The sequence below is a fragment of the Betta splendens genome, chromosome 21 (genome assembly GCF_900634795.4).
Source record: "Betta splendens chromosome 21, fBetSpl5.4, whole genome shotgun sequence".
NCBI classification, from domain to species: Eukaryota; Metazoa; Chordata; class Actinopteri; order Anabantiformes; family Osphronemidae; genus Betta; species Betta splendens.
The window spans coordinates 3,466,599-3,489,796 of record NC_040899.1 but is presented as its reverse complement, the minus strand read 5'-3'; the positions used below and the strand labels follow the sequence as shown (position 1 = coordinate 3,489,796).

Below are 23,198 nucleotides of genomic sequence, written 5' to 3'. Positions count from 1 at the left end.
AAAGTAGCTGTAAGTCATTAGAACTGCAGCACAGTGGGAGCTTTAAGGCCTTACGCCCCTGAGGACGGTACAAGGACAGAGCAGCCAAATAAAACAGGCCGTAACGTCTCAAGGTGACGCGTCAGAGTCTGTCGGTGAAGGATGAGGCCGTTCACACACGTCAGACGTCTGTGTGTTATCGTTGGAGCTGCTGAAGGTTTTCTGTCTTAATGACTGATCGGACCTAAAATCACACAGAAAGCGTGGTTCTTAGTAAAACCATGTCATAGACGGGGTTGAATATAAACACACAGAACCCGTGTGTCTATTGGCCGTAACTGTCTAAATAAGAGGAGCACAATTGGTTTTTAAAAAGATTTGAATTTTTAATATTTTTACATGGACATTAAGACGTAAACAATGTGGTCTAAACAAAATAATAATAATTATAATAATCCAATGCATAGATTCTAAACAAATTTCATGCAAATTAATGGAAATGGTGAAATGTCCACTGGGTTTCATGAAAAGCTTTGACTAAAGGTCCAGATCAGCTCAGCAAATCTGTGAATGAAAGGCTGGCTCACAGTCGTCTCAGTCTTTATTACGATGCTTGTTTGTGCTTCGCCCTGTTTTTAGCTCATCTGTTTCTTAAAGGTCGAAATAACCAGAAAATTCAGTAAATTCCAGTTAAAGACGCGAACTCCCAGCGGGACATGCTGTCTTCATAATCACACATTATATCTATATACACACTAACTCTGTCACAGAAGTCCAGATATTAAATACATCATGCATTTGGGATAAATTCCTCCGTATTTGGTTGTAATAATAAATTCACTTTGGTTCCTTAATGCAACAGATTGTCATGAAAAGATTAAATCGGACCAACTTACACAAAGGAAGGAAAAGTAAAAATGTTTTCATGTTGGAAAATAGAAAATGTTTAAACCGCACGTCACAGTTCACTTCACGTTTTGCTCCAGATCCTTTTAATGAGCTGTGGCCCAGATGTGGCACCTCTGGATAGTGAAGCTCACTGTCCACTGGACACTGACACTCTTGCAATGAAAGCCTTCGCTACTGATGGACATTTAATCGACCGGTGAATCCATTTGTACATTTGAGACTCAAAGCGGACAGTTGTATCAACGAGTCCACTCTGGGAGGAAGTGAAGAGGCAGCGGCGCAGTGGCCTGAAGAAACCATCTGGAGATGGTGCCCGATAAGAAGCGTGTGATTTCCTGCCTGAGTCTCAGCTCTTGGCTGTTGGCAGAGGGCAGTCCTGTATCTGGGCCTCGTCCACGGACCCCTCCGGCACGTGGACCGTCATGGTGCAGGCCCGGATCCCCCCCAGAGGCTCCAGCACGTTGAAGACCCGGTCCCACGCGTCCTGCTCTGGGTCGTAGCGCTGCACGATCTCCACCATGCACCTGCTGTTCCAGGAGTAGCCTCCCACCACGTAGATGTGCCCGTTGAACACGGTCACGCCGACGTCGCTCTGGCCGCGCGGCATCGGCGCCACCACGGTCCACTGCTCCGTCTCGGGGCTGTAGTACTCGCAGCCCAGGACGTCGTCGTAGTCGCTGCTGCCCCGGAAGTGGTTCCCGCCCATGACGTAGAGCCGGTCCCCCACGGTGCACATGCAGTGGAGGCCGCGCAGCTCCGTCATGTCGGCCCGGCGGGTCCACTCGTCTGCCGCCGGGTCGTAGCTCCACAGCTCCTTCTGGAACGTGTCACGGGTGATGCCGCCTGCGTGAAGACGGGACACAAATGTGATGATTCTGATCCATTTAACATAAATGACTAACTAAACCACTGGGACTAGGAATAGGTTTGTATTAATGTCGGGTACTTCCCCGAGACCAAAACATCAGATCCCACTTAAAACTGTGGCTTTTGAAAGTTTCAGAATTTGTCAGAAACAAATGAAACACAATACGACACACATGGAAAATGAGGACTTTGGTTCATGATGATGATGACGATGATGATGATGATGAGTTACTGGAGGCGGCAGCTTGTTTGTAGCTACCACAAATGTTGTGTATCACATGACACAGACCGACGGGGAACTTCCTTCACCACAAGCTCTGCTCTGAACTCTGCAGCTGATCATTTATGTTTGAAACAGATGAATGTGTGAGTCTGAGCTCCGTCTCTGTGCCGCTCTGTGAGGATTCTCAACTTTCAGTAACTTTTTGTTAAAACAATGAGCTGGTTTGATGAGGATAAACTTTTGTAAGGTCATGTACCTGCCACTTTATGAAAATTCATGTACTGTAAAGACCATGACTCATTCCGCTAAAATCTCTGACTACTGTAACATAAATGTCAAGAGATTTCCTGCCAGTTTCCTCGGTGACGAGATTCAGACTATTTTGCAAGTTAGCTCCAAAAATAAATGCTGAAAAAAAAAACAAGTGCACAATAGATTTCTGTTTCAAACCATTTCAGTCTGAAAGGCATTAACCATAACCCCCATGGAGCAGCAGGCGCTGACGCTGAGTCGGAACCGCTCCGGATGTTATTGCTGATTATCTGGGTGACCTGGTTTAACTCAACAACAGGGTGGGTGTGAAGTGGACAGCAGCTCCAGCTACAGGTGGATGCTGAACGTCGACCCGGAGGTTTCATCGCTCACTGTCTTGTCTGTTCCACATCCTGCTTGTGCAAATTTACAAAGATTGAAATTGAAATGGGTTCTATGTCCAAGACACCAGGATCAGTTTCACTGGTCTGGTGCAGCACTGAGTTCTGGTAAACGGCAGCGCATGTCACGCTGTAGGTTTCCGGGTTTTACTTCGACCTCAGGTCGTGGTGCTTCCTTCCCTCTGTCCTACATGTGAAAGCTGATGTTTCTGTCCAGGGTTGCTAAGAAACGAGGCTTAGATGAGGTCGAGAATGGCTGTGGGCGTCTGCACACAGGAAGTGGTTTCAAACAGGGCCTGTAGTCACCTTTAAAGCAGCCTCGGCCAAGTCTGCACCACAGGGGGCCTTTGTGTGAACAGTCACAATGCGGTTCAGGTCACATGGGAAACGACCGGAGAGCTACAGCGTCTAACGCGAAGCCACGTGAGAAGCCACACGTCCTGTTCCTGCCTCACTGCTATTGAGACGCCTGACCGTCAGCCTGAAGGCAGTGAGTGGACGTGTCTCCCACCTGAGATGTACATGAGGTCCCCGTGGACGGTCCCAGCGTGTCCGTAGTGAGGCTCCACCATATTGGTCACAAACGTCCACTCGTTTTTCTTCAGGTTGTAGCACTCCACCGTGTCTGTGTTCAGAAAGAACAATGGCAATGAATCAATCAAGCTGCAGTAGAAGCTCTGTTAGAAGTTAAACAGTCAGCAGCTCACCGATCTCCCCCGACGCGTTCCTTCCCCCCACGGCAAACAGCTTCCCCTTCAGAGCGCTGAGGTGGAAGAAGGTCCTCTTCTCGTTGAGCGGCGCGATCTGAAGCCACTTGTCGAAGCGCGGGTCGTAGCGGTAGGCGCTGTCGATGGCTGTCTTGCCCTTGGTGTCGTACGTGCTCTGGCCTGAGGAGACGGACATGAGCTCATCTCAGCTGCTGACAGCTGACGTCCACGAGGCGCGCGCGTCACTCACCTCCGACGATGAAGAGGAAGCCGCCCAGCAGGGCCACGCCGTGCTGGTAGCGCGGCACCTCCATGGGCCTCAGCGCCCTCCAGTGCCCCGTGCCCTCGTCGTACAGCCTCAGCTCGCGGCTCACCACCAGCTGCTGCCGCATCACCCCCCCCAGCGCCAGGATGTGAGTGGAGGCCGAGCGGATCTGCGTGCGCTCCGTCTGCAGCGACGGCTGCATGAAGGGCATCATCTGGTAGTTGCTGGCCTCCAGCAGCAGGTTGACGCAGGCCGTGTCGGAGCGCATCATGGCGCTGCCGCCGTCCTCGTCGCCCTGGGAGATCTGGATCAGCTCGCCGGGGTTCATGAGGGGGAAGCGGATGTGGCGCATCAGGGCGTGGACGGACGCGTGGCGCTTGGGGGGGTCGTGCTCCAGCCACTGGCGGGCGATGTGGTAGAGCTCCAGCTCCGAGAAGCCCTTCAGCGAGTTGCTGGCCAGAGCGTTGGCCATGGTGGCCTCAGACAGCTGCAGGTAGCGGTCGCACTGCACCAGCGCCGACAGGTTCTGGCTCACGAACTCCCCTGGGTTGGACAGAACGCTCTGGGTCGTCAATAAACTGCTTGGTGTGAGTGTTTCTACAGATGCTGTATAAAGGTATCACCTATGTTCAGCAGAACCTCCTCCAGAAGCAGATCGGTGGCAATGTTCTCCACCTCCACGCAGTTATCAATGGTGATCTGCAGCCAAAACAAGACACTGACTTTGACCTTTAACCTTCTACAAAATCTGTTCATGCTATATTTAGTTTTTAAAGTGTTCTTGAAAACATAATGAACAATATATCATAATCTCCTGATGTGTCTTTATTGTATAAAATGTGTGGAGAGAAAAGACAGTAAAGCCGTAAGGATTTGCCCCTCACTGAGTTTTGCCTGCTCCTGCACCGACCTGAATGTAATTAAAGAATTAAGGTTATGAGAAGAGAAACGCTCTCACCTCACTGCTCAGAAGCTGATTGCAAAAGCTCAGCACAGGCATGACCTGCAGGAAGTTTGCAGCCTCCAGCGTGTCCTGGAGATTACCCAGGTCCAGACTGACTTTGGATGTGTAAATGAAGTCGATAATGTTCTTTAAGCCCAACGTAGTGACGCCGTGCAGCTTGATCTCCCTCATCTCCTGCTCCCGCATGCCTCCTGGACACACACAGAGACAAGGACAAGGTGAAAAACACTTGTGAAGTTTTAAAAGTGCAAAATCAGAGCGGTGAAAGCCGGTGAAGGCAAGGACACGAGTACAGAAGAGGAGCTGTGGTTGTAGTTGTTTGTAAAGCTGCAACTGAAGGAAGTGCGATGCAGAAGTTGTCAACGGATTCTTCCTCTTTCACTGTTTGTAAAAATTATGGGTCCGAATCTCCTGAAACCAACAACTGCACCGGTCTGTGTGCTGACCTCCCACACAGAGACACACTCAGACACAGGGGTCAAAGGTCATCTGGCTGCAGGAGCAGCCACATCTGTACTTATTAGCCCACTTACATCCAAAACGTGCCTCTGCATCAAAACCAAACCAGGCGGAGACGTCATCCACCTCCAGATGAAGCATCGGAGCTGACCTCATCCCCGTGTTAAACACTGACAGCATGCAACCAGTAACTTCTCTTCGTGCCTAATCTCACCTGTGAACATCGCCTTGAAATAGTCGCTGCTTGACGCCATGATGACTCTGTGAACTGGAAACGTTTTCTTGCTGTCGCCAGGAACCAGGATGACGTCGCAGAGAGTCTCATCAGCCCGAAAACAGTCGAAACCCTGTGGGAGCGAAGCTGTGTTTTTAGTGGAATACTGTCTGTTTTCCAGCTGAGTGAAGGGTTTGAGAGCTCACTTCTTTGGCTGACTCGGTTCAGACGTTATCACGCCATTCAGTGGTCATTATGGGCCGGTAGGTACCGACCTACCTGCTGGCAGCGGTGAATAGGTGCCGTCATCGATCCGTAAGGCTGACCACGGCTCGGTGATTTACCCAGCAGAAACAGTAGGGGCGCTGTTGAGCGGTTGTTGTTCACACGGGAGGCTCGAGGTTTTAACCTAACTTAGTTAACTTAACTTAACTTAACTGAGTTTTAACTGTGTTAGCTAACTGTAACCTGACACCCCATAATAATAATAATAACGTCCGAAGCCGCTGAACATAGCAACTTAGCTAGCTGTTAGCTGTTAGCGAGTAGGCAGAGCAGGCACCTACTGGCCCGCTCGGATGGGCTGTAAGTTCTGATCAGCCCATTCGTTATGGCTGATAACGTCCGAAGCGGGTCCGACAGCAGACACACACCTGCAGCACGGCTGCTCCGTGCTCGTCGCTGCTGAACACCTTGCACAGCGGGCGCGGGGGCAGCTTGGGCTTGGTGCCTTTGTCCGGGCGTTTGGGGGGCGCTGCCGCGGGCGGGGGCGGGGCTGCAGCCGCCGCCGGCGGAGCGGGAGCGGGAGCGGCCGCCGGAGGTGGCGGTGCGGGTGGAGCGGGAGCCTCTGGAGGCCGGTCATCTGTGGGAGCGAAGAGGACAGGCAGCAGCTCGTGACGCGGGTCGCGCGCCTGCAGGTGAAGCCGGAGCATTGCTTACGTCACGCACCTGGCTGCACGGGTGGAGGCGGCCTCTCGGGCTGAGCCGGAGGTCTGAACTGGTACCTGCCGCTCAGACGGGACAGGCCGCGGCCGAGCCTGCCCGGGCCCCCGTCGTCTCCGTTGCCCCTGCACGTGAGAAGCACATCCACCTCCATTAAATTCGTGTTTTGTGAAGGAGACTTCAGAGGAACCAGCGTTGTTGCTTGTGTAAACGCAGCTTGTGAAAGCCTGTTGTCGGTTTCACGGTGTCCTGTGATCTGCACAGACTTAGACACTTCTTCTTTTGATGCACTCACATACTGTACTGTAGGAAGTGACACTCTCACACCAAATGCAGAAGCAAACGGGGGCATTTTAAGAGAGGAGCAGCTCGTAACAGACAACACTTTACCCCATGTCATTGTCCTCCTGAGGACTGTTGTTGCGCTGGTGCGATTTCCTGTGAAAACAAGTGAACAGACAGTTTTATATTTCCACTACTTGTTTAATGTGCTCATCTGTTTTCTGTGCGTTCGTCTGAGAATAGAGACACTTTCACGCGCCAACACGTGAGCAGGGTGCGCGTGCCAATGACTTCACTCTGTGGCAAGTAAAAATTAAAAATGTGCTACATGAGATACTTCCGTATTTCATTCTATAAACACACTTCCACTTCATGAGGTCATTTATGAATGCATTCAGTCAAATGCAAAAAAGTGAAGGAATTAGAAATAAAGTGCATAAAATGGTGGTGCCTATAGTTCTCCCTTATCTGTAAACACTTCTGTAAAGTGAAATGCAGCAGTCTGACCTACTTTTCTTTGTCGTACGGTGGAACTGCACCTGCTTGATGCTCACGACCGCGACGTTTGCTGTATAAAGTCATATGAAGCTGTCTGCGCTGTGGATGAACCTACCTGGAAGAAATCCTCCTCAGCAGACTGGACCCAAGGCCTCTCTCCAGCCTGTCAACGGAACCAAGCAGAACTCAGAGAAACGAGGCAGAAGACGTCCGCCGCACCGCGCCTGCTGTACGGAGCTGCCGCGGCTCAGCGAGCATCACCGTCTTCATATACTCCACCAAAACCTCAGGGACTTCCTGTTGCTTCTACTTCTCACTGGCTGCAGGCACAGGCCGCTCACTCAGTTAGTGAAACATGCAAGTTTCACAAGCAGCTTTAAAGTGAGATAAGTGTGAATGCACAGGGACAGGCCTTTAACTACATGCAACCAGCCCGACAGCCTGAACGGGGAAATCCATCATTTATACTTTATTTGTATGTATTTTAAGGAATAAAGCGGCTAAAGTGTCTCGTATGTAAATGCTCCTAACCTAAATACAAGCTAATTGACCAAACTACTCAAACCTTTTGGACCAACGTAATTCATATTTTTAATTTCCAAAAAATACTGGCTTGAATCTAAACAGATTAATGAGATACATTTGTATGTCCTGGTCTTTAATTTATCTCAAAGTAATTTCTTTCAAAAATAAAACAAAACAAACCTTGACAGAAACACAGAAAAGCCCAATGAATGTTGTTTATTAAGCCACAAACACAGGCAGCGTTTTAAACCTCGGGGTCATAATCTATCACCAAACGTGGCTGGTTTCATGATCCCCTAAAAACAAAAGCAGAAACAGGACCCTCATCTTTTCCATAACACTCTCTCATGAACATCTTTCAGTCTGACACGATGCGGCTTCTGACAGGTTGGAGTCAGCGGCCGGTCCTGTTCCGCCTCAGTGCTGCCACCTGCTGGTGGGTCAAAGCTTGGAGAACTGAATGAGGTTCCTGTTGATTTCAGCCACGTTCCTGCAACCTGAACGACACAATTACAGAAGCATCTATATTATTTATTCTGACACACAACATTGTTCTTATTTGGGCTCTAAATGTATTAGAATGAGTCACTGACTCACCTGACAAAGCCATGGACAGGCGGAACTCGTCATTTAAGATTTGCAGTACCTCCCTGAGTCCTTCCTCACCCTGCAGGATCGAGCAATAAATTTATATAATTGTGTAATCCTTTAAACACTGTCAGCTCCAGTACCTTGTACGCGAGGCCCCACACTGCCGGACGGCCAATGAAGACACATTTAGCTCCCAAGGCCAGAGCTTTCAAAACATCGCTGCCTGTCCTGATTCCTCCGTCCAGATAGACCTCGAGCCGTCCCTGCACCGTGTCCACGATCTCTGCCAGCGCGTCAATCTGTTATCACGCACATCAGCAACAGAGCGCAGTCTCGTATGAAACGTGTCTATGTGCCAATCACAGGCATGATAATAAACATAATGTTTTTAAATAGTGTATCAGACAGGGGGATCCGAGTGTTAAGTACCGTGGCCGGGCCCCCGTCCAGCTGTCGCCCCCCGTGGTTTGACACGATGATGCCCTGAACACCGTGCTCCACAGCCAGCTCCGCGTCCTCCTTGGTCAGAATACCCTTGATGATAATGGGCAGACGGGTGATGGACTGCAGCCAGTACACGTCCTTCCAGCTGATGGAGGGGTCCAGGGTGTTGGCTGGGATCCCATACTCCTCTGGACCAGCAGTCTCCTGCTTAAAAAGGCATGTGATGCACGTACAATTACATAAATGTACATTGATTGATGTGTATTTAAAAGCTTTTGCTGTGCTCAGCAGTGCTGAGGTGCAGTATTTGTGGCTTGTCCCATTTCCTGCTTTATCTTCTTACCTGAAACACTCCATCAAAGTTCTTGACCTTCAGATGCGGCGGCAGCTTGAACTGGTTGCGGATGTCATCGCGGCGCTTCCCGGTGTAGGGCACATCTACGGTGAGGACCAGGGCCTTGTAGCCGAGCCCCTCCACGCGGTGCACGATCTGCTCCGACAGCTTCCGGTCCCGGTACACGTACAGCTGAAACCAGCGGTAGCCATTGGGTGCCGCCGCCACGATCTCCTCCACTGAGCAGGTGGAGTAGGTGCTGGTGATGTAGCAGGTGTTGAGGGCCTCAGTGGCTGTGAGCACGAGCAGTCGTGTGCATCGGACATGAACAGATGTGATACAGTGCATAAACAGCCCAAAAGCATTATCTTCTGCTGCCCTCTAGTGTTGGCTCTGTTACTAACAAGGTGCTGGGTTGAAAATCTAAACACAAACTTTCATAAACCTTGAAGACATTGTCCCTATAGGAGCTGATGAGGCAGACACACACGCGATGCTCACCCCGAGCTGTGGCCACCTCTCCTTCATGCCAGGCCAAGCAGTGGAAGGCAGTAGGAGCGATACCCACCGGGAAGCTGATCTCCGTCCCCTGCACTGTTGTCCGAGTGTCGCTCACCGACACGTCCCGCAGGATGCGAGGCCTCAGCCGGATCCTGGAGGAACAGTGAAATGTGAGGGACTGTTAGGGATTAAAAGGTTTCACAACCACATACACACACACACACACAACAGTAACAACAGTCCAAAGTCCAAACTTCAGTTTATCACATTTTACCATGATTTGCCGTCCAAGATCATTAACGCAATATTTAAACAGTTTTAAACCATTTGCCTCAACAGGTGAAGGTCTTCTGGTTTAGAGCTGACTTTTGGTTGTGGGTTAAACCTGCTCAGTTCCTTGGCATAGTCTCAATTGACTCATTGTCTGTGGTTTATTATCAATGAAAATATAATTGGTTTCCCGAGCAGCCTGTAAATAAGAATAACGTCTAGTTGTGAAGCACCACTGAAAGAGGGAAGCATATGTGAATGTGTGGGTGGGCTTCATTTGTCCGCTGCACCTTTTGTAAGCCAGCAGATTATCGTCTCGGGTGCAGCATTCGTCGGCTCCAGCAGCATAATAATCCCAGGTGGCCTTTGAGAGATGCTCCTTGGCATACTCCTCAAAATCTGTCAGGCAAACCATCGCCATCTCTGCACAGCGACCTCCCTCTCTGTGGGGAACACATATTAGAATACCGGCAGCCCTTCATGGATAATGGGTGAACTCCTGCTTGTTAGTATCTGGAAAAATTAATAAATCTGAACAAAGCTAGGACAAATGCTTCATTTAAGATAATTCAGGATAAATCACTTTGCCATTAGCTCAGACACAATCCTTAACTGGGTGAGACTGCAGACATTCAGACTTCCCCCCAATCTTCTCGCTGACCACTGCTGATATTGTTATGGATAATCAGTTATTTGCTTTCTGTCCTTATCACAAGCAGTGAGTGTCATCTGGAAATAGGATCTGTGACTTTGCATGACAGACAAATAGCAGGTACCAGAAGAAAACAAGCACCCAGAGTTCAGAATGAGAAACTGGTGAACATGAAAGAAGTTACAGCTTCGAGACTTACCACAAATTATGGATTGGTCATAAACAAAGTCCAACACTTTCACATGACGCAGACTGAAACTCCGCTCATATCAGCAAATGTAGTGCAACTACGTCAACAACTCACCAGTCAAGCTTCTGTACTTTGACATCTGAGCAACTAAACTGATGTAGCATTTCCATTATTTAGTTTGAAACAGGTTTAAGTCCTTGTGTCTGTGTCTCCTCTTATATCCACAGAGTTGCTTTTGTGTGAGTCAGAATCAAACTTTCATAAAGCCACTGACTGCGTATGTAACCCGAGAGGGACCCCAGCTCTTATTGTGTTTACACAGGCTGGAAATGTGCTGATGGTGACTCCAACTATAGTGAGGACAAGAGGTGTCTGACACAGTGCTCTGCCGTCCAGATGGTACATACAGTAGCACATATGCAAACATATGTACAGGCGGTGCACACACAACCCTACACATTAACACATACACACTGCACAGAGGATACTGCTCTAACGGACCTTCCCTTGTATATCAGAGTAGATTTAATTATTTCACCTAAGTGGATCAGTGAAGTAGATCACACTACAAATAATGGAATAAAGGGAAACCGTTTTAGCGTGTATAGGAGTACAATAAACTGGATGTGTACAAATCTATTACATTTTTCACAATGCACCTAAAAAAAGTTGTGTAAATAAAATAAACATGACCACCTGCTTTATTTACGTTTTATATCACGCAGACTTTCATCAAATGGCCGTAAAACAAAAAGGAGAAGAAGACATTCATCAACTCATCCAAATGGCCAAACAAAGATGGCGACTTACCGCTTGGATACGTAATAGACACAACGTGGGGAAAAAAGTTCATCAGAACATCTTTACGTTTGAGCGGACGATACTATTGTTGTACAGGTGGTTAGAAGAATCTCTCCTAATAATATATCCAGAGCACCGGTCATTCTAAACGACTATCTTTGTTGTTCGTATGTAACCAGATATTTAACCTTGAAGGGACGTTGTTAATCAGTTAGCATTAGCTAATTACAAAGCTAGCATGTTTAGTAATACAGGTGGAAGAGCACTAGGGCTAATAGGATAAACCGACCAATTGGGGGAAAAGGTGCTTCTTCTTCTTTGGTGTTTTAAGGCGGCTTGCACCCTTAAAGTTGTATTACCGTCATCTACCGTATCCACGATGGGTAGTTAATGAGTAGCTGTGCAAATATTTCCACGGCAAAAGAGCAAAGCAGTTTAGCTGCAATAATAAGATTACAAACGCGGTAAACTACATAATACACAAGTAACATTATAGAGGTAAGTCATTACAGACGAAGCTTTCCCATTAGCATTTTTAGCTAACAGCTCAATGAGCAAGTGCTAGCATAGTGCCCCATCGGAAATAATATCAGTTTACAGTAAGTGACATTTCTCAGTAAAGAATATTTTCTTTGCAGATTAAAAAAAGAAAAGCTAAAGATGTAAGAAATTGTTGACAGTTTACTGACAGAACATGAGTTGCAATAAGTATTTTAAAGAAGTATAAGTGTAATTTGAGTGAGTCAAGTCAAAAAGGGAAATTTGTGCAGCATTTTTAGCTTGAGAGGCTGTAGATCATCTACCGTGTCTCCCTAAACATCTAATCAGCTACTGCTCTTGTTTGCAATTAAGATAGGCTTGTTTCTCATGCACATTATGTCTATTTAACACAAGCGAATGTGGCAAAAGCAATAGGATCGAATAATGTAAACTTTACTCACCGTTCACAAATATTCATTCTCTCTCAGCAGAACTTCTTCTCGTGTGAAAGACTCATAACCTCTGAAGAGAAGGCACATATGAATTATGGATACCGGTCAAAAGAGAGGTATGTACAATTATTCTATTTCTCATAGTACCTCTACCAGACAATCATAAAAAAATACTTTTATTTCAGAAAAATATTACAAAGAATGCCAATAGTACAACTGCTGCTACTGTAGCACACTTCCTGTGTGGGAACAGTTAAAATGCAATAATTAAAAAATTATGTATAAAAAGTTACAGGGATGTCCGGTACATAAAGCTCTGCTTCTTTTTGTAATAGTTTTATTGTGACCTGAAACAATCTTTTAAGCACACATTTTGTTCCATAAGTTTTAGGCTTTGAACACTTGAGGGCAGTGCGATACTGAACTGAACGAATGAAAGTCTAATCTTGAAACTCCATTCATCATTTGTAAAGCAGGTAAACACAAGCACAAGCAAGCGTGTTAGTGTTGGTGGTGGTCTATAGAAAAACTATAAATGACCTCTGATGTAACACCTGTCACGCTACGCTCTGTAAAAACCTGCTCTCTGACCTCTGGTAGCCTAGGTTCAACTACAAAAAACAGCTGGTGGCAACAATTAAAAAACTAGTTTTGTTATTGATATTTTAAATACATACTTGTTAAATGTGCGGATATGACAGCGTAAAAATAATAACAATTATAAAAATGTATATATTTAAAATTATTATGTTGAGTCAAATAATATTATGTTCAATTTAAATAACATATATTTTACCACCAAGCAGTACAGCTGTGATTTTAACTTATTATTTACAACTTTTTCAGTTTAATTTTGAAGCGTGGCTAAACGTATGATACAGCCTCCATCCTGTGTAGGCCCGGTGAATGGCTGCTGAAAGCACATTGTCCAGGTGAGCTTCTAGAATACCTGTTGTTTGGTATGTCATGTACAAAGCTCGACGAGCTGATTTAACCAGCCTCTGCTATAGATAATGTCTGTCTGTGACACGGGCTGCTTATGGTTTACTGGCCAAGCACGCTGCTAATCACCAGTATATAAACATATGCTGTCACTGTGTTTTTAACTTAACTCTAGTAGAGAGCATGCTGGGTGTCCACAGCTTAGTACAATACAAACCACTGATGTAGAACTTAGTAAATCGACAAAGTCTGAATACGTACAGTTGGTGAAGTGGATAAAATCAGTGACTTACCTTAACCTGAGCTCTTTGGCCAGCCTACAGTAGGTGTTGGTTCCTGTCTCATGTGACAGGGTCGTGTCATAGGGCAGTCCAGCCCCCCACCCCCGCCCCGACCTCACATCCCTCCACCACAGTGCATTGCTCCTCCCACGCCAGCTAAGCCTTCCGTCAGCACTCTAGGCCCTGACCTCTCTTTTGTGCCAAAAAACACCAAAAGCTCGCTCAGGTCAGTTGTTTGGAGAAGCAACAAACAATTTACTTTCTAACGTAATGTTCAGCCTTCCTCCCTCGATTCTTTCCACCCTCCTCCATTACTGCCTTTTCTTTGTCTTTTCTTTCTTTTGTCCCTCGTTTGCCCTTATACAACTTTAAAGGTACTACAGATTAGAAAGTTTAAAAACTATGATTAACTAAATATAAAAGACAAAAGGTGAGAAAAAACAAATCTATGTGAGGTGGAACCATCAAACATATTAGGCAGTTTGGATTATGACAGGTGTTTTGAGGGTCTTCACATATAAAACACAGATGCTCCAAGCTTTGATATTATGAGCATGTAATGCTAAGGTTCTTACCCATACAGTAAGTGATGGATAGATGGCAGGATGTGAGAGAAAATGCTATGAATGCCACAGTGTCTCAGTTCACCACGGATGAAACCAAATGCCTCACGAAGTTGTTCAAGCATTTTAAAACAACGGTGGAGCACAGTGATGTTAAATTAGATTCTCTTGCTCTTATTTCATTAGAGCTTTTGAATTGAATTTACTCTTTGTAAATATAATATTTTCTGTAACAGAACCTGGCTTCCTCAGACATGTCTGTCTCTCTGTTCGTGTCTCTATGTTTCTGTGTTTTATTTCTGCCTGTGACACTAAAGGCTGCAAAGGTGGAGCCAAAGGCTAAATCTGACGACTTGCACCTCCATGGGGTGTTGTGGGTGTTACCTGCACCAAGAGGAGGTGCAAATTGTGTTAATCCACAGCTGGCCTCGATGCCTAATATCACAGAGTTAGACCTAGCTCTGGAGTTGCCATATTGGAGGCACTGGACATTTAGCTGAGTGGAAAACCTCTTCCACATGCTGGCGAAGGCTCTGCCCTGAGGCTGCGTCCCAGCACGCTGCGGCACATGTGTGTTGAATTGTCAAGGTGTTATCATGCCCTGGCAAGGCTTCCAGCCCTCCACCTCTGTCTCTCTCAGGTTTATTATCAGACTAAATACAGGCAAGCCCACAAGCATTGGTTGCAAATCCATGCAGCATAGACTTTGGAGTGTGGCCGAACTGATAGCTGTCCATCAGGGTTTTTATCTTTGCACATGGGTGTTATTACGGACTCTATTAATATTATTTAAAAGAACCAAAAATAATAAATTTTTATAATGACCTGTTTGGAGAAAGGATTGGTAATAAAGGATAATTAGTTAGGACGAAAGTGAAAAATAACAGATTGAAAGACACAAGTTTCAGCAGAAAAAATAACTGAAGTGTGTGTAATAAAATCCGCTGTAACCAGTTCCTTATACTTTTGATTATCTCACATTAAACCATTTTCAGAAAAAAAGTAGGAGATACTTGCAAAACTGTGATATTTTCTGAATTCTTTCCATATGTTGTTGAAGTTGTTTCTGTTGAGACATCAGAAGCTTTTAAACTAAAATAGCACAATGACTCAATAATTTGCTTCACTCTCTGTTGTGGTTTTCCTTCTATTGCAATTTCCCCTGACATTTGCTTGTAAAATGGTCTCAAGTTCATTTGTAGCATTGCCTCTCAAGGATGCAGTCAGTGGATGAATGCTAGGCTTAAGTCACTCACTGTCTTGTAATTACTCTGTTTACATTTTGTTGACATACACTTTTATCATGCAAATATACATTTCATTTGTTATGCCTTTGATCATGTCAGTAATATAATAGCACACAACTGAATGACAGGAAATGTATACAAACATATTAAGAATTTTGTAGAGTATTTTAAGGGATTGTGTAAGATTTGAAAACATGTAGAGTAATTATCTAGAAGACAGTACAGTGCTTAAAATAGTTCAAAACTATAATTACATTTTAATTGTAGTTTCTTCGTCTTTGTTTTTCTAGAGGCTTGGAAAAGCCTGCTGGTTTTTGCGAGTGTGTCTTTGCAGGATCCACGTGCGCATTGTTTATGGTGGCAAAGCGAAGTTAAAGGAGTGAACACATCAGTGGCTGTAAATGTCGTGTAGTGGCTGAGTGATGGATGTTCTCAGTATTTGATGTCTAGGAGGATCTGAGCACAACTCACAGTCTGCAGTCACGCCATTTCGTATTTCTTTGATTCAATCCATACATCCAGGCACAGGACGATTTGCTTACATCCACCTTGGGGCAGTGGTTTATAATATTTGTGCTCGGTTTTTCCACAGAAATGAGGGAGGTGCGTCATAATTTTGTTGAACGATTCGTTCTGACTTCAGCTGAGTCTGAAGTTATGAAAACTTTATTTAATATATGACCTTGACGTTAAGTCATTAACGTTCACTTTTTTATGATCTGAATTTTATTTTGCTTCATAAATAAATAGATAGATAGAAAGATACACACACACACACACACACACACACACACACACACACACACACACACACACACACACACACACACACACACACACACACACACACACACACATATTTCTTTCTTTCTGCCATTTTCAAATGACCCTTTTCTCTGGATGGATAATATATATTTCAGTTTAAATGATCTAAGGAAGAAACTGCTGCTGGTCGAACCTACACAAGTCAGCAGTTTCTGTATGTATGTAAATCTTTTAGGGCCGCCTAGTTTCACATCTGCAAGGTGCCAGATATGCTGCAGTTAAACCACGGTGGTGTTTATGTTGTGTTTATATTATACTTTCTTTGCTAAGGCTGTGCAGATCGTTAGCATCCCTACCTTCCATTAGCAGTGCAGAGTGACGGATAACGCATGAAATCACTGCTGACTCATTTGGTTTTAGGGTGTTTGCAGTGTGGGCACAGATGAGGGAAGCGCTTGCCAGCAGCTCCAGTCTGTCAGCTCCAGCGGCATGTGTGCTGTTTTATCTTTTAGCAAAACACTTCTTCGTAGAATTAAGTATTTTCTTAAAAAGTGCTATAATAATAAAAAACTTCTGAAGCTGGGGGGGGCAAGTGCACAGCTTGTCTAATTTAAAGCTGTGTGTCCTCATGCCTGGCTGTATGAACCCTTTTACTGGAGTGAATACTTGAACTTGCCTCAGGGACACAAAGACTTCATGAAAATAAAAAAAAGACACATAAAAAACACATAAAACTCATGGTGCACAGCTTCTCTATATGTAATAAATACTCTGGAATGATTCTTTCTGATCATTGAAAATCCAGCAAGCTTTGATTTAATGCCTCTATAAAAAACGAATGGGATAACGTTGCTCTGCATCCTGCCCTCCTCACCACTTTCTTTGTCTTCCTCCACGTTCTCTCATCTTTCCTGCTCATCATTTCATGAAGATTTTTCATGTGTTCCCTGGGACTCATTTAGAAGGCTTCATGTCCAATCAGTTGCTGCTGAAATGTGAATCCACTGTGACTTTTTGCTTTAATCAGCTCTCTCCCCATCTCTCTCTTACAAATTATGCAAATAATTCGGCCCATTAGAATCACTCAAACTCCCTCTCGGTCTTTCCCAGGGGGAAGGAGGAGGACAGAGGGCCGTTGTAGACAAACATCTACACTATGCTCATGGGCTGGTGGATGCCACGTACAGTATGAGCATACAGCCACAGCCAAATTAGATCGTGTGCTTCCATCTTTATTCTCAGATTAAGATTTTGATAGTCTAAGCTTTTCACTGTCCACCAACATCTGCTTCATTAAGGCGAAGCTCATAGTGCGGTCTGTCATTCAAAGTCTGGTTTGCTTTAAAATAATCACTGAGCTTTGGGTCGGCTTTGCGCTGTAAGTCTAGCGTTGTACAGTCGTTTATTTGAAACCACTTTATTGGATCCAAAAGGGAATTTTTGCTGTTTTGACGCCTTTTTAGTAAAAAATCATTAGAAAACCACAAAAAACTTTTGTGGCATTTAACAGTATGTATTAATGAAGGTCAGCGCTGGTCGCAGTAATTCTATAACTAAATACCAAATCACAACATGAACATTACACTGACTACACTGTGTTTCCATCAGTTTGGTTCTTTAGGAGTCACTGTGTCAGACTAAAACAAAGGTCAGAGGGTGGTCAGTGAATAATTACATCCTGCTGTCAAAGTTCTTTTTCCTAAATATTGTATAGATGATTAGTATTTGAATGTGTTTGCATTTTTAAGAAAGGTTTTAGTCTAAACCATACTTTGGGAGTATTAGGTCTGACATAATGCTTTGCACATCTATAAAAACCCGCAGTCAGTCCTTTTAATGCTGTAACTAATTACCCGCTGATGTAAAGGCAGAAGGCAAATAAATATTACAGCTGTGGCGCGTAATCCTTTCCCTTGTGGAACAACATTAGGCTACTCTGGAAAGACATTACAATTACACTGAGTTAATTCAGTGAGAAGAAGAAAACGTTTTGGCCAAATGGCTCCTCTCGTGATGGACGAGCAAAATGCCTCATTTAGAAGATGAAAGGCAGTAAAAAGGGTGAAAGCCACAGCACTGCATTAGTCTCTTTGTAAAGTGGGATTAAAACATGAACACAAACATGTTAAAATAAAAGCCAATATTGTCTGAAAGTCTTTGTGTGTTTCAGTAAACGCAAGAAGGTCTTCATGTGCTGCTGCTCCATGCCTTTGACTGCTGCACAACACTAATCTGTCACAGAATGGACATGACTGATGAGAATCAGACACCTGATTTGTGACAGCTGCATGAAAAAATAGAAAGACAGACCATCACCATTTCTCAGCGTTCAATCAATCCAAAGACAACTGGAAAAGTATATTTAGCTCAAAGAGCCGAGCGGGAAGTAAATATTTTTCCTGGATTTTTCCATTTAGTGTTATGCAGCAGATGTGCCCGGAGGCGGCATGGGAAACACTTTACTGACGCTTGCTGCCAATATGAAAGTAGAAGACAATAGCACACTTTAAGTTAATATTGAGGAGGTTAGAGGTTAAGTATTTTTAATGGGTCTCTCATATGTTGGAATTCAAGACTCTTCAAAGTACTGTTTTAAAGTAACTTGGTTTTACAGCAGAAAGACTCCAGTTGTTTTTTTTTCCAGTTGGACTTTGATTCTATAGTTTGGCAGAGACATTTGTCATGAATTGAGAACAATATGTTGAAGTCTCATTTTCCCTGCATGTTGTGTGTTTGCATGTGAGTGGGGCATAGTCAGCAGTAATGCCTCCGATAATAATAAAAGTTAGCTTTTAGCTCCTCTTTCCCAAACACAAATATATGCACGAGTGTTCTTTGCTTCTGGTGATTCACCAAGAAGGATGAAGTGAGACGTTGAACTGACTGTGTCTCAACTCTGGCCTGTTTCATTTAAATGTCTACACTGTACAAAATGAGCATCCATTTAAAATCTTATAATAGAAGACAGAGACCTGCAATCGTGTCTTATTGAAGAAAGATATGTTTATATTGGCAACATTTTGATACTTTCATACTGTCCTGTTGAGCATTTGATGAAATCTCCTCGTTGCTTGTACAGTACATAAAATTCCTATGACAAGTCAAACTGAACAAAAAAGATACATCTTATTGTTTTGGCATAAAATAATATAGTGTGTAAAGTTCCAATATGAATAAGTGTCATCCATTGTATAAAGGAGCCAGACACAAGACTTTATTCCAACATGACAGTACAATGTTACTAAATTATAAATATCTCAGGTCAGAATAGTTGTACTGTGTGATGGTTTGCAGTGGCACACTTTAGCCTCTTTTAAAAAAGAAAAAAGTGTGATAACAAATTTGAAACCTCCGTGAGCACATGGACTCAGACCCCGGGTTGTGAGATGCATTTCAGGAGGAGATAAAAAGCGAGAACCGGCTGGTGTTGACAGATTTATGTGCACACAAGGGACTTTGTAGACTCCTCTCCTCCTGCACTGCATTTACCTGCACGGAGACCCTTGGTTTCCACCTGGCGTTTACAGTGGGTGCCCCCACCTGGCCACCCGGTGTCTGCTCTGACAGGCCTCGCTCAGACAGCTGGCTCTGTATGTGGCATCAGGTTTAACAAGCTTTCACCAGGCTTCAGGGCATGATGAAATGCTTGAATGTAAAATATACTGGAGCATATGCTCTGTGCATGTGTGTACATACTGTAAGTGTGTGTGTGTGTGTGTGTGTGAGGGGGGGGCTTGATAAACACAGGAGGCGCCTAGACCTGTTTCCAGTTAAAAGCAGAAGCCCCCACAACAAAGGTTCTGGCCGAGGGAGTCGTAACGAGCAGAATATCATTTTTCTTTGGCCTCTGTGATCTGCCATTCTTACGTTTCACTTTCAAAGCTCGGCGCTGGCAGAGGTCCGCGGCTCTGTACCTCTGAAGGAAAGACGGAACGCTGCCCGCCACCTCTCCTCACCTCCCCTTCCTTCCCCGCACCATCTAAAAACACAGACTAGAGGAAAACAAAAGGAGCGTCCAGCGTGTATTTTGCTAAGCGTGAATGTGTTGAAGCCGGTTGCTCTGTGGAGATCCTCCGACGGCTGTTTGAGACCTGTGGCTTCCTGGTGAAGCCCTCTGGAGGAATCCCGTCTTCCCTGCCTGCAGAGGGTGAAATCACACAATTCCTTATCTTCCATCTCCTGTCTACCAGAATCAGTGTGGTTGTCAAAGAAAACCCCGTAGGCTCATTTCACATTCCTTTCATTATACAGCATTACTCAGTTTGATCTATTTATTTAATCAGCAAAGCGTGTGGTGCTGTGGAGCAGACCGCTTGTGAACTTTGTGCCTTTGTCACAGTGTGGTCGATGTTGGCTTATTTGCAGTTGTGTGACTTGTGTCAATCATATAGTGGATTCAGTGCAGGGCGGCACAGTGGTGGCACCCCTGGCTCACAGCAGGGGGGCTCCTGGGTTCGCCTCCAGGCGCCTTTCTGTGTAGTTTGCATGTGGGCTTTTTGCTCATTTCCCTCCAGTTGGGCCGATGTCAAAGCGTCTTGACGTGTTTGCGGTTGTCTGTGTGTATATGTGTGATGCAGTAGTGACCTGTCCAGGTTCTCTCCTCCTGTACACTCCAGCATGTGACCCTTGACCTTGCCTAAAGTTAGCGCAGGTGCTACTCCTAGAGAGCTGTGTACAATGTCAAACAACTGCAAGCTTTCTTTTAAGACGGAATCAAAATCATTTATGACTCCTATATGTGCCTGTAGTTGTTTGCATGAAGTGATGACCTGCCTCTCATGTGTTGAGCAGATCAGATTTTGACTTGATGCCCTTGGGGGATTTTATTCAATGAGATGGTATTTATGGGCGGAAGGAACGTGGCTTTGATAATCTGTCTCTTGAGCAGTCTCCAAGATGAGATGTACTCATGTCTTCAACCTCTTGCCTCTTCCCCTCTTTATCTCTGTCTTTTTTTCCCATTCAACAATATGTGAAACCTCTGGAGCTGTGCGTGTATGTGTGAAGCCAAAGAAAGATCTAAAAAAAGAGCTCTGCTCTTGAACTGTCTTGTAAAACCGTTATTGGACAGTCAGGAAGTCATCCAGTTATTAGATAACCAAGAGGTGTAAAGTGGATGTTTATGCAGAACGAACCTCTGATCAACTGAAGGTGCAGAAAGCACATTTACGTTTAAATTTTCTGATATGTGTCCTTCTAGTTCGCTTTACAGTGCTGTCACACAGTGTTTGAGAATGTTTTGAAGTGGAGCTGACTTTGAAAAGGATTCAACCATGTGTTGCTGCTGCTGTTGTTGTTATTGTTGTAACCGCTGAAATCAATCTCGCATATGTGTGCCACAAAGAAGCCTGTGTCCCAGTTGTTCTCCCACTTACAAAGCTGAACCAACGGGGTTCCTCCTCACTGGGAGCCGGTCCAGGCCCCGGTGCTTCAGGGGGAAGAACTGAGGCTTTCACGCTGCTTTAACTGCAGACTTAGTCACCATGCTCGACCCACACTTTATTAATGCTCCAGTGTTATGGAGCGAGAAACTACCAGTAAACTAAGGGAACATTGGAAAAGCTTGAAGTAGAATGGACACCGTATGCAGTGATTGTCATGCGTGTTGTTGTGTTTATTTAAAGGCTGATGAGACCTTAACCTGACGCGGTAGAGACGCTCACGCTCTGATTTTAAAAGAATTTCTCCTAATAATAAACCTTTTAACATAAACCTGTAACTGAATCGGAGGTAAATCTATTTTTGGTACAGTATAGTGCAATCACACTTTCTATCTCTCTATAAGAAAATAGAATAATGCTGCTGTACTTTTACGAGCGAGCCTTCTGATGTTATCCCAGATGTTTTTTCATATTTTCTCTTTATCTGTTTTTACATCTCAGTTTGAAGTTTTTATAGCAAAGCTCACAAAAACGTCAGCTGTTGCGCTATGACCAAAAGGATCTAACATCTCCACTTTCCTGTGCTGTTGACTGTTGCTCTGAAATACTGCTCCCGGTGCTCGGTCCCTCTGGTTCCCGCTCGCCCTCGCTTCAGCTGCAGAGACAGCCGATCATCCATGACATCTGTACAGCAGGTTGAGGTTGATGTGAAGCATCAATCTGCCTTAAAAGTCTGCAGCACATCTGTGTGACATGTATCGGATGGTGTTAATAAGTGTTTGTGTGTGAGTTTGAATAATATTAGGGTTAGAAATGCCCTATGAGAGAGAGAGAGGGAGAACAGCCTTTGTGCAAATGATCACATGAGGCTAATGAAAATAAAAGGTAATCACCAGAACATGGACGTTCTGCTGCAAGTCGATCTGACACTTGAAAACAATGAATCCCTACATGATCGAGTATTTCTCTGTCAATTGTCAGTGTAGCATGATGGGATATAATGCTAAACAGGCAGGGGTGGGGTCATCTCCAACTCATTCCACTGCTAAGAAGGGATAAGCCTCTGCAGTAAAATGCTTTGTCTTTACAGAGATCGTTGAGATTAAAGATGGCACCTCGCGCTCCTGGAGCTCCGGGAGGAGAGAGGCCCGGCCCAAATCGGTGAGGGACTGTAGGGGAAAGGAAACATGGCAGCTCCACTTCCTCTTGGCTCCACAGTGGAGGCCAATTAGAGCGTCTCTCCTCATCAGTCATGTAGTCCTCTCGCCCGTCACTCACGTGTCCGTTTTATCTCTGTATCTTTAACCCCTCTCTGTCCCGTCCTCCTCCTCCCACCGTTCCTCAACTGGATTACAGTGCAGAAATATAATCCAGATGACGGCTAACCACAGATTGTTGGAGAGCATGAGGAGACAAGCAGAAATCAACAGGCCTGATAATCACAGTGTGTGTGTCTTGATTACGCTGGGCTCCACAGTTTGGGCCGATGTTCTGAAGTGTGCAGCTTCCTTTGGTTTGTGGCTTGATGGTGCTGGTGACAGTTAGAACCTCCACACTGAGCTGTGGACTTGTAGACAGTTTCCAGACTTTAGTTTTCTCCCTTTTCTTTATTTTTTCTTTGTGTAATTTGCTTCTTTTTCCTCTTTAATTCACTTTTAGTGTAATCACAAAGCCCTGAAACGCTTCCATCATCTCATTTCCTGCTGTCTTGGACCATATGATTGTGCCATCTGAGGTCAGTTTTGTCGTTTGAGTAGTAGCTCCGTCCTTTATCCAGTTGCCAAGTCACATTTTTTGTAAAGGTTCATTTTTGTCTT

General features: G+C 45.0%; 3 protein-coding genes across 11 annotated transcripts in view; 1 reads left to right on the top strand and 2 right to left on the bottom strand.

Annotated features, from left to right (window-relative positions):
- Nucleotides 1-340: 340 nt before the first annotated feature.
- Nucleotides 341-7,219, bottom strand: si:rp71-68n21.9 (kelch-like protein 9). 2 transcript variants are annotated; one of them, XM_029137566.3, is made up of 11 exons: nucleotides 7,078-7,219; nucleotides 6,573-6,620; nucleotides 6,189-6,307; nucleotides 5,894-6,102; nucleotides 5,241-5,373; nucleotides 4,562-4,758; nucleotides 4,227-4,302; nucleotides 3,589-4,146; nucleotides 3,339-3,518; nucleotides 3,143-3,256; nucleotides 341-1,731 (listed from the first exon to the last, which is right to left on the bottom strand). In XM_029137566.3, exons 2-11 carry the CDS (start codon nucleotides 6,575-6,577, stop codon nucleotides 1,235-1,237), a joined length of 2,088 nt encoding a protein of 695 aa, XP_028993399.1. In that variant the 5' UTR covers nucleotides 6,578-6,620; nucleotides 7,078-7,219; the 3' UTR covers nucleotides 341-1,234. The 2 variants fall into 2 exon arrangements, with proteins under 2 accessions (XP_028993399.1, XP_028993397.1); XM_029137564.3 differs by having other exon boundaries at nucleotides 6,189-6,620.
- A 469-nt stretch (nucleotides 7,220-7,688) lies between these two features.
- Nucleotides 7,689-13,504, bottom strand: hao2 (hydroxyacid oxidase 2 (long chain)). 6 transcript variants are annotated; one of them, XM_029137587.3, is made up of 9 exons: nucleotides 13,438-13,504; nucleotides 12,212-12,272; nucleotides 9,918-10,070; nucleotides 9,358-9,509; nucleotides 8,866-9,149; nucleotides 8,508-8,726; nucleotides 8,219-8,377; nucleotides 8,085-8,154; nucleotides 7,689-7,984 (listed from the first exon to the last, which is right to left on the bottom strand). In XM_029137587.3, the coding sequence occupies exons 2-9, from the start codon at nucleotides 12,226-12,228 to the stop codon at nucleotides 7,929-7,931; spliced, it is 1,110 nt and encodes a 369-aa protein (XP_028993420.1). In that variant the 5' UTR covers nucleotides 12,229-12,272; nucleotides 13,438-13,504; the 3' UTR covers nucleotides 7,689-7,928. The 6 variants fall into 6 exon arrangements, with proteins under 6 accessions (XP_028993420.1, XP_028993419.1, XP_055360735.1 ...); XM_029137586.3 differs by having other exon boundaries at nucleotides 8,508-8,729; nucleotides 13,438-13,503; XM_055504760.1 differs by lacking the exon at nucleotides 13,438-13,504 and having other exon boundaries at nucleotides 8,508-8,729; nucleotides 12,212-12,313.
- Nucleotides 11,636-23,198, top strand: part of wars2 (tryptophanyl tRNA synthetase 2, mitochondrial) — a 35,332-nt gene continuing 23,769 nt past the window's right edge. The window contains exons 1-3 of one of the 3 annotated variants that reach the window (XM_041068994.2): nucleotides 11,637-11,768; nucleotides 12,239-12,318; nucleotides 13,049-13,134. The gene's annotated coding sequence lies outside the window, so the exon portion shown is untranslated. Of the gene's footprint in view, nucleotides 11,769-12,238; nucleotides 12,319-13,048; nucleotides 13,135-23,198 lie in introns of all 3 variants that reach the window. The other 2 variants (XM_055504762.1, XM_041068996.2) reach the window with 2 other exon arrangements.